This window comes from Camelina sativa, chromosome 6, assembly GCF_000633955.1.
Source record: "Camelina sativa cultivar DH55 chromosome 6, Cs, whole genome shotgun sequence".
Classification (NCBI taxonomy): domain Eukaryota; kingdom Viridiplantae; phylum Streptophyta; class Magnoliopsida; order Brassicales; family Brassicaceae; genus Camelina; species Camelina sativa.
Window position 1 is genome coordinate 25098829 of NC_025690.1, and position 11016 is coordinate 25109844.

At 39.0% G+C, this 11016-nt stretch overlaps 2 protein-coding genes across 2 annotated transcripts; both read left to right on the top strand.

The window, feature by feature from the left end:
* Positions 1192–2667, top strand: LOC109133386 (uncharacterized protein At3g43530-like). Its single transcript, XM_019246451.1, has 4 exons — positions 1192–1574; positions 1686–1914; positions 1999–2160; positions 2242–2667. Exons 1-4 carry the CDS (start codon positions 1192–1194, stop codon positions 2665–2667), a joined length of 1200 nt encoding a protein of 399 aa, XP_019101996.1.
* LOC104793520 (receptor-like serine/threonine-protein kinase At2g45590) lies at positions 7942–10407 on the top strand. The gene has a single exon (XM_010519879.2). It carries the CDS (start codon positions 8109–8111, stop codon positions 10197–10199), a length of 2091 nt encoding a protein of 696 aa, XP_010518181.1. The 5' UTR covers positions 7942–8108; the 3' UTR covers positions 10200–10407.

The window sequence follows — 11016 nt, forward strand, 5'->3', positions numbered from 1 at the left end:
AAAAATGAAAAGGTCAAAATCCCATCACTCGAAAAAGCGACCTCAACGAGAGTTTTTGTTTCAGAACTCCTTAAATCATTTCTGACAATTTCAAAAGTTCCTCTCTTTTTTGGTCTATATTTTCAATTTTTTTTTAAACCGAGAAATGAGTCTTTTACATTATTGTCCAAAGAAAACTAAAATAATTACAAAGAATATCTGGATAGTATCCACCCAGCCAAACGAAATCAGATCTAAGACCCAAAAAACTGAATCGGTATCTTTAAAAAAAAAACTGTAAAATTTATGTTTAAAACCGCTCACTCCTCTCTCGTCTTTCTTCGGGAAACTCGAATCGATTTGGGTGAAACTGTAGAACTAGGGTTTGAAATCAACCAAAAATCGAGTAAGAAGATGGTGAAAACAAGGGGGGTTGTGTGAGGAGGAGTGATCGTTTGAAAGAAAAGAAGATCTCACAAGGAGATGGTGGTTCGAAAGTAAAATCCGATTCGCTGGAAGTAGGTGTGTCGGGTTTGAGTCCGGCGACAGTGGGAAGAGAGATAGCTTTGAGTACGGTGGCGGAAGAAAGTGAAACTCGAGTTTCGGAGGAATCCAATCCGATGGGCGAATGAGAAAATGCGAAGGAAGGAGAGAAAGTAAAATCCGGTACTCCGAAATCAAGTAATCGAGAAGAAGTTGATGAAGAAGGAGGAGATAACGAGAGATCTACTTCTGTGGAATCAAGCGATGGAGAAGAAGAAGGAAACGATGAAGGGGAAGAAGAAAACGATGAAGGAGAAGAAGGTGGAGAAGGGGAAGAAAAAGACGATGAAGGGGAAGAAGAAAACGATGAAGGAGAATAAGGGGAAGAAAAAGAAGATGAAGGAGAAGAAGAAGAAGAAGAAGATGAAGGAGAAGAAGAAGAAGAAGATAAGGAGGGAAGTTCGAACTCGTTAGGTAACTCGAGAAGGAGTACAAGCGAAAGTGAGAGGGAGCACGAGGAGCACAACGATGCAAGTGTAAGTACAACTAGTCTGTGTCATTCGGAATTAAATTAGAATTTGAAATCGATCTAGTAGAACTGGTACAACTAGGTGATGTAGAACTGGTACAACTAGGTGGTGTAGAACTGGTACAACTAGGTGGTGTAGAACTAGTAGAACTCATGTAAAACTGATATAGTTGCAGGAATCGGAGGAGGAAACAGAAGCGATGCAACCTTTAGGAATGTACTTCAAGCCTAGTCAGTACAACAAGATAATCAAGCTATCGACAAGGTGTCATATTTCTGAAACTTTGACTACGCTTGATAAATTAGAGCATCCACTGACTAGTTTTGAGAGGGATTGGTTTGAGAAACATCCACAATTCAAGCACATTTTCCACATGCCAAGGGACCCAAACCACAAGCTTATGGGAATGTGGTTGCTCTTACTTCAAACGGCAGAAATTGAAAAAAAGAAGGAAGCATGGTTTGTTGTGAATGGTGTTCCAATCCGTTATGGTCTAAGAGAACACGCGTTGATATCTGGATTAAATTGTCGGTGTTATCCACTTAATTACAAGGAAGCCGGTGGTAACGAGTTTCGAAGGAAGTATTTTTTACGAAAAAAGGGTTAGACTTCAAGATGTGAGGGAAAAGCTAAAGGTAATGGAACCAGGTCGTACTCGTGATAGGTTGAAGATGGCGGTTCTCTACTTTTTAGGAAGCATCATTGTAGGCCATACAGAAGACTCGAGGAAAGATGCTGGGGTATTGATGAATTTGTTGTAAGTACAGTGAATGATCTAGATTTTTGTGTGTCTTTTCCTTGGGGGAGATTATCATTCGATAACATGCTAGAAGAGATTTCCCATACAATGAGGCATTTTAAAGGGGTCGTGCATAAAGAGGATGCGTTATGGCCTGTTCCAGGTTTCTGTATTCCATTGGAGGTTAGTTAGTTAAAAATTTGAAGTCTTCTCATTGTTGATATTTCTTATAAGTGAAGATGATTTTAGTTTTATTGTGTTGTATAGTTTTTACTATTTGAGGCAGTTGCAATTTTGGGGAACACTTACGTTGACGAAATTCTTGAGGCGGATGAAAGTTGTCTTAGGATGTGCAGGAGGAAATTTAAGAGTACCGGTCAGAAAGGTTTTCCTCTAAAGCATATAGGTGATACACTTGGTACAACAACGGTTAGTTATCCTAACAATTGAATTTATTAATCATTTGAATAATTTGGTTTGTAATGTATCTAAAGTAGGTCGTTTACACAGGCAATTGCTAGTGTGATCCCTCATATTGATGAAGAAAATCCTCTTCTCAAATTAATCATGGAAGGAGATGAGGAAGACGATACCCATGATGTCGTAGTTGCCAGTTGGATGTGGCGCCTTCGTAGAGAACTACCTGTACTTTTGGAGGAGATGTACACAGCAGATTTGGCGTCTCGTTCAGGACAAAACGATGCGAATGAGAAAATAGACGCCAATGAACAACGGAGAGAAGATACTATTAAGTTGGTGGATCTTCTAAAGACCATGAATCAGGATATGAAAACCCAGTTCGATAACATTTCAGCGAAGCTTGATGGGCTTGAAAAAAGGATCGAAAAGTTGAAAGTATTTGTGAAAGAGCAAGAAAAATCAAAGGTAATACTTCGTAATACTATAGTAAAACTTGGTAATACTAGAAGGTGTTAACAATATTTGGTTTCATGCCAAGCGCCAGTAGATGATGAGCAACCGAGTAGCTCCCAAGATGGAGGAAGAGGGATGAAGAGAAAAAGGTCTATGAAGTAATAAAACTATGATATTTTATTTGATTTGTCATCGTTACTAGTAAAACTATGTAAAACTTCGTTATTTTGTTGGATTTGGGATTGATATTACTAGTAAAACTATGTAAAACTACTTTATTTTCTTGGATGTGTCGTTCGTCTTTTTGGTAAAACTACGTAAAACTAGAGAATTCATAGAAAAATATAGAACATGATTCAACAAGAGAAGTCACATAAAAGATAAAAAACAGAAACTGATTCAACAAGAGAGTTCATATAAAAGATAAGAAACATAAACTGATTCAACAAGTTTTAAACCAACGTAGAAGATCGACTCTAGAAATATCAATCGAAACACAATCTATCCAGGAGGTCGACTCGAGTGGAAAGCGACGCCACCTCCTCCCTTAGTTTGGCAATCTTGTCACTCTTCTCTTTAAGCTGCATCTGCAAATTATAGATTTGAGTATGATGGGGGTCGAATTCCTTCAATCTCTCCCAATGGTTATCAACATTCTTCCTTAAGCTTTGGGTTTCTTCTTCAATTGCATCAGCCCAAATTTTACGCATGTGCAATCCATCATCCTGCAAAATATATCAACGAACAGACATCATACTCAGATCTCTCAATTGAATTTTATTTGGTTTAATTTACCTTATACTTAACGCAAGTAAACCATCTCTTTTTCTCTGTTTCTATTTCAGAGATCTCTTCGACGATTCGTTCGCCACATGGGCATATTCGAGGCATGCCCAAATCACCATCGGCTATGGCTTCTCGCAACGCTACTAACTTCCTCGCCCTCTTCTGATCAGCATAGTATGGGTCGGCCTCAAATTGTTCCATAGTTTGAGAAGGATAGAAATTATAGATCTAGAATTCGACTTTCAAGATGAGAGAAGACTTTCAGTTTCAAAGAAAATGAATGAATGGATGAGAATGAGGAGAGAGAAGACAACGGATGAGAGTCTACACTTTGGAGAAAATATTCGGTGAAAGAAAGAGAAAACGAAAGCATGGCCACGTGTAAAAGATTTGTGTGTTCACACTTCGTGTTCACACACAGTTTTACCGATTAATGCAGTTGCACTAAACTTCAACATAGTTGTAATTTAGAGGTTTCTCAGTTTAATTAGTTATACTAAACCTTAGCAGTACTTTTTCTAGTTTTACAGTTGATTAAACTTAATTAGCATACAATTACAAGCTTTTTGCAACTTCATAAGTTAAAAGTTATAATTCTATAACTTTTTCATGCTTACTTGGTTATTATTTACAAAGAGACATTAAAAGTGTAAGGAAACACTTGTTGAGATTCTTTCATAAATAAATTAAAATTAGTATATTTTGGAAATTTATTCATTTATAGTAGTAACCTATGTAGAACATTTATGCAATATGTATTGTCAACTCATTGTCAACACTGGTTTTAGGTAGTAGTACCAATTTTATTATTTTCAGTAGTACCAATTTTACCATTTTTACCAGTTTTATCTTAGTTGTGCCAGTTCTACTATCTTATAAACACATTTTTTGAAAGAAGAAAACATTAATAGACTTCAAATTAAGTTTCAAGAGGGAGTTATGCCATAAAAAGTAGAGATTAGTCAAACCAAACACAATTGATACATGAAGAGGTGAATCAAACATGAACATTAGAAGAATCTCCAAATAACAACCATTGGAGTTTTTGTCTCCGGCGCCTTTTATTCTGCGTCCTAGGTAGAGTTTTTGGTCGTTTTTCCCCAGCAGATGCAAACCTTTTTGTTTTCTTTCTACTCCCTTTTATTTTCCGAACCGGAGGAATGATCTGCATATCTTGGACTTCATCTAGGACATCCCATCGAGACTTATCAGGTACTAAATAAATTGTCCTGCAATATGCAATTGCCCACAGCTCCGTCCAATAATACTTAGAACACAACTCATGGAACTCGATATCCTTACCTCCATATTTTTGGAATGTAATGAAAGACGCCAATGCATGCACACAAGGATACTTTTGTATATTGAAAAACCTGCAACTACAACTTCTCAATCGCAACTTCACCAAATAAGGCTTTCCGTCACTGTCAATGACATTTTATTCAAGTTCGAAACCATTTATCTCTGTCACCTTTAGTTTCTCAACAGTTGCCCATAAATCATGTAAGTAATTCTCCCCTAAAGGCACCAATTTATTTGCGATTGATCCAGACACAGCATCTTTCCGATGTTCATTAAACCATTCAGAGAATTTCTTAAGTATTGCATCAAGCATGGGTATCAAGGAGTACCTCCTTGCATTTTTAAACACGCTGTTCAGCGATTCAACACAGTTGCTTGTGTCTAGGTTGTATCTATCTCCTAGAAAAACACATCTTGCCCATCTTTCTTTCTGGGTAGATTCTTCAAGATACTTGGCAGCAGAAGGATATCTTGTCGTAAAAGAAGCGTAAGCAATGTTGAACTCAGCCACTGTGTAAAACCTACTACACTCCTTAAATCTCCATGCAACAACGTCTTTGTTGACGTTACGAGCATAACCTTTCACATTTTGGGATAAATGCCATATACAAAAACCATGATGAGCCAGATGATACACATTAGCTATGGCTTTTATGAGACTTGTATTTCTGTCAGTCATAAATACTATTTCAGAAGAATCCCCAACAACGGTTTTCAACATCTCCAAAAACCAATTCCAACTTGCATCATTCTCACCATCAAGAACACCAAACGCCAAGGGATAATGGTGACGGTTAGGATCTTGAGCCGACGCAAAAACTAAAACACCCTTATATCCGTTCTTTAGAAAAGTTGCATCCATAGTTATAACTTTCCTCATGACTTTAAATCCTTCAACTCTAGCTCCCAAAGCTATGAACAAGTACATGAATTTATTATTCTCATTGCAATGCACATATGATCTTGTACCATGATTAACCTTCTCTAACATGTGCAAATAACATCGCAGCAACTTATAGCTTTCTTCTAGGTTACCTTTCAAATCAGTAACAGCTTGAATTTTCCCTCTCAACGCCGTCGAAGGTGGAGTTTTCATTTGCCCTGGATAATCACCATGTAAAAGAGAAGCAATTAATTGTGGAGTGCCTTTTCTCTTATTGTTGCTTGAACTTTGACTAGCCCGAGAGCATGTATGCATCTTGTTGTGCCGTCTAATCGAGAAAATATATGTACCTCAAATCCTACCACCTCGTAAACCCCAGTTACATCCTTCTTTAGGACATTTGACCACATAACACACCTTGTCCGACTTTTCTATTTCAAAACTAAAACAGTTAGCGAATGAAACTCTATCCACCACATCTTGCAATGTCTTCTTGTTTGGAAATTCTTGAAGTTTAGTCAGATCCAAACCATCATCCCATGGTTCAATATACTTACACGGTTCTACAATAGGCCGTGGCTTAGTATATTCATCACCTTCATCACGTGATTCAACTTCAACATCTTTATTAGAATCACCATCTACAGCCTTTTCTTTGCCTACGTAGACAACAATGGCGTTAGGTCCGATTTCACCATCCTTCTCTTGTTGGTTTTCAAAGTTCATACCAACATAACTTTGGTCCACTATGGGCACTGTGGGCACTATGGGAATTGTGGGCACTATGGGAACTTGCTTAGGCTGTGGCTCGGAATGGATGACATTCACAAACAACATACATCTTCCCTTCTCATAATTAACGGAGTCTAGATAAACATTAACATCCTCATCATCATTTAGCTCACAATGCTCCAATGTTTCTACCAGTAGTGGCTTGTAGCTCAGCTGCAACTGAACGTCACTTTCAACAAACCCAAGCTTCCTCTGTATCCTTGCTTTTAACATCAACAATGTTGTATTCCTCTTGAACATTATATTATACATTCGACCTTCACATTTAAAATGTAGGTTGACGTTCTCGCATATTGTATCCTGCCAATCCAACCAATTTAAAAAAATCATAATTAGTACTACAACTAGTTTTACTAGTTTTACTAAATATACTAGTATTACCAGTTTCACATTCTCTCTCTCCTATCAAAATCGAATCGAATGGTAAACGAGTTCTAATCTCCTTAATTCACTGAAATCGAAAGCCAAATCCCTTTCTTATCTATTAGATAGCTCAATCGACCTATTAACCTTTGTAAAACACCCAATGTGCTAAGCTTTCTTCGATCTAAATCCAACTGAATTTCTATATTTACAAATCAAAAATAAATTCAACCAAAAGCTACTCTAATGTGAAGTAACGCACCTGCATTTTGAAGAACAACTTGATTCAACTTGAGTTGGTGAAGAACGATAGCAGTAGGAGCTCCGACGATGGAAGAATCGCCGGCGGCTAAGTTGAGAGGTGAGTAACCAGGTCAGGTGTCTCTCGGATCGAAAGAAAGCTGGATTTGTTTTTTTATTTAAAAAAACTAATCTAAATTAATAAAATTGTAAGGGTAAAATCGTCTCATCATCTTTTATTAGAAAAGGTGAGAGTCCAAAGAATAGAGAGGGGAGTGCGAAGAATAGAGAGGGAGAGTTATGAGACGTTTACTCCCTCAACATTGCCTCCTCCTTTCCCTGACGCCACCATCACGATATAGACCAAACCTTTTGTTGTTGTTTTTTTTCTTTCTTTTTTTTCTTCTTACATCTAGTATTTATATATGATTTTTTTTCAATTGATTAAACATCTTAGTCGAGCAAGTTAATAACAAAACTGAACGTCTAATCCTAAAATTGCCGATTATGTTATCATCCACAATTGCACATGCTCAAGCTAGCTGTTAAACCAATGGTCCTAGCTAATCAAATCTGATTTAACCGGATCCTTATTATCATCACCGCATAGTTCCAAACCAAAACAAAAAAAAACTCACATGATGCACGCGCGTGTTACACCACGCTTCCTTTATAAAAAAAAGGCGAGTGAGGTTGACCTCACCATCGCTTCTCCAATTAAATTTCGTGGGTTCCACAGTGGACCTCTTCACAAGGGAGCCAAATCTCTCGTGAATCTCACCTCAACTCTCCGCGTGTTACTCACGCTCCCCTCATTTAAAATCTCACACGACTCGGTGAGAACTGAAACTATCTCCACCGGTCTCCGCTAAACGACGTAATCAAATAATATCCGTTCACATGACTGTCACTTTTTTTATAGTCACCATCGCCCATTTATTCTCCGACACGTCACCATAACTCTACACTGTCAGTCACACAGACACAACCATCTCTCTTTATTATCCTCCCTTAATTAAAAATACAGTTAAAATATTATTTTTGTCAGTTAGAACTTATCATCTCACCTTCTTCTTCTTCAATGGAAGAAACTCCCGATTAAATGAGACTTCTTTTAACTTCATTTATTTACTAAAATATGCCATCTCGTCACTCTCCACCGCCGTTACCATCGACTACGACTTTCACCCACGGTCATCACCGTTTCCAAACTCTTCCACTCATCATCGCCGGTTCTCTTACCTTAACCGGAATTTTACTCATCCTCGTCACTCTGCTTCTTTACCGGAGACTCTTCAAAAACCGTACGGCTCCTTCCGATCTTATCTCCAACTCCAAGTCTCCTCAACACTACCAATGCCGCCGCTTCTCTTACTCTCAGCTCCGCCGCGCTACCAACTCTTTCTCCCACTCGACTCACCTCGGCCACGGCGGATTCGGCTCTGTTTACAAAGCTGATTTCCCTAACGGCGGCGGCGATTCACTCGCCGTCAAAGTCATGGACACCTCCGCTGGCTCTTTGCAAGGCGAGCATGAGTTTCACAACGAGCTTTCTCTCTCTTCTCACTTAATCGGCTCTCCTCACATCGTCTCTCTCCTCGGATTCTCATCTGATCGTCGTGGCCGGAGGCTTATCCTCGTCTACGAGCTAATGGCGAATCGTAGTTTACAAGACGCGCTTTTGGATCGTAAATGTGAGGAGCTTATGGATTGGAACAAAAGGTTTGAGATTGCTACGGATATTGCAAAAGGGATCGAGTTTCTTCATCATTCTTGTGATCCAATCATCATCCATGGAGATGTTAAACCTAGTAACATCCTTCTTGACTCTGATTTCAAAGCCAAGATTGGAGATTTCGGTTTAGCCAGAGTAAACTCTGAGGATTTAGATACTAGGATTCTGATTGAGGAAGATGAGAAGAGAAAGGATCTTGTTGTTGTTGCTGTTGATGATAATGGTTCGATCCTTGAAGAGACTGAAAGCGTTATTACTGTGTTTGAAGAAGGTAATGTTGTCAATCTCTCGCCGGAGAATTCTGGGATTAGCGTCTTGACGGAGACGGTGGTGTCTCCGGGGGAAAAATCGAGACTTTCGCCTGAGAATTCTGCGGTTAGTGTTTTGACGGTGGAGGTGGGTGTAGCATCTCCGGAGATGATGACATCGATACCGTCGCCGGAAACTTGTGCGGTTAGCGTCTTGACGGAGACGGGATTGTCACCGGGAGCGGCATCGGGGTTATCGCCGGGGAGTAGTAGTAAGCTTAAAGTTGGTTCGAAGAGGGATTGGTGGTGGAAACAGGACAACAATGGTGGAAGCAGAGGAGGGATTGAATCAGGGAGTGTGAAGGATTATGTGATGGAATGGATTGGGAGTGAGATTAAGAAAGAGAGACCTAACGACAATAAGGAATGGATCAACAGTGGTGGTGATGGTGAGTCATCATCAGTCTCTAAGAAGAGGAAGAAAGATAAGAAGAGAAAGCCTAGAGAATGGTGGAAGGAAGAGTTTTGTGAAGAGCTAACTAGAAAGAAGAAGAAGAAGAAGATGAAAAGAGGGCTAAGCTCAATTTCAAGCATTGACTCTTGGTTTCATAGAGATAGAGACGATGATGCTTCCTCTGTTCGTGACCAGAATCTTAACCCTACCAAGAGGAAGAAGAGAAATAGTATAGATTGGTGGGTAGATGGGTTAAGCGGGGAGCTAAAATCAGCCATGGGTAAAAAGAATAGTCAGGATTCTGGTTTATGGTGTGATGTGAATGTTCAGAAGAGCGGTGGAGTAAGCAGCACACCAAGTATGAGAGGTACGGTGTGTTACATTGCACCAGAATGTGGCGGTGGAGGTGTGTTGTCTGAGACATGTGATGTCTACAGCTTTGGGGTTCTGCTTTTGGTTCTTGTCTCAGGGAGACGGCCATTGCAAGTGACAGCATCGCCTATGTCAGAGTTTGAGAGGGCTAATTTGATATCATGGGCTAAGCAATTGGCTTGCAATGGTAAATTGTTGGATTTAGTTGATAAATCTATACATTCTTTGGAGAATGAGCAAGCGGTTCTATGTATTACTATTGCACTATTGTGTCTGCAAAGATCTCCGGTTAAGAGGCCAACGATGAAAGAGATTGTTCAGATGCTTTCGGGTGCATCTGAGCCTCCGCACTTGCCGTTTGAGTTTTCTCCCTCGCCTCCTATGGGTTTTCCGTTTAAGTCAAGGAGGAAAGCACGGTGACACTGGGGGTTGGTATTGAGCTCAGTCATCAAGTGTAGATTTTCCCGGTTCAAAACACTAAACCAATTGCGAGTTGTAGGAACTCTTAAATTCCATAAGATTAGCTTTTTGCAAATATTTATGAAGATCTAGTTGCTTAACATATTTAGTGTAGACAATAAAGAATTTCCAATTGACATCAAGAAGATGATCATGATTTAGAGTTCAATTGCCTTTTCTTTTGCTGAATGCTATGCAGAAAAAACTACAAAATGGGACCAAGTTTAAAAATGTTTGCCATCCCTGTCTCCCCCCACTGTACGAAAAAAGGGTATGGAGCAAATCTACTCTCTTTATTTTTGTATTGTCACTTTGTCGTGCTCTGAATATTTGCATGGTATTGGACCATTGGTATTCCACATTTCAAAGGTTATTATGACCTTTAGGAGACAGAATTTACTTTGTGCAAATGTCCTCATGGCTCAAACTCAAAAATTAAAATATGGTATTGGACCAATGGTATTTCACAATTAAAGTTTATGACTTATAGGAGACAGAAGACAGAGTATACGTACTTGTGCAAATGTTCTCATAATCCTCATGGTTCAAATTCAAAAATTAAAATCCATTCATTTCAAAAATTCTCGTACCGATTACAGATTTAACCAAAACAATCAACCCTTAGATATATGTCAAAGCGGTCAACTGCCTATGATGGGCCGGCCTTACGAGTAATTTGTTCATATTGACAAAAAATACAAAAGCACTTGATCTATGTTATTATACTCTGTACATTGGACAACATAACAATATGCATTCATTTGATATGCATTCATAA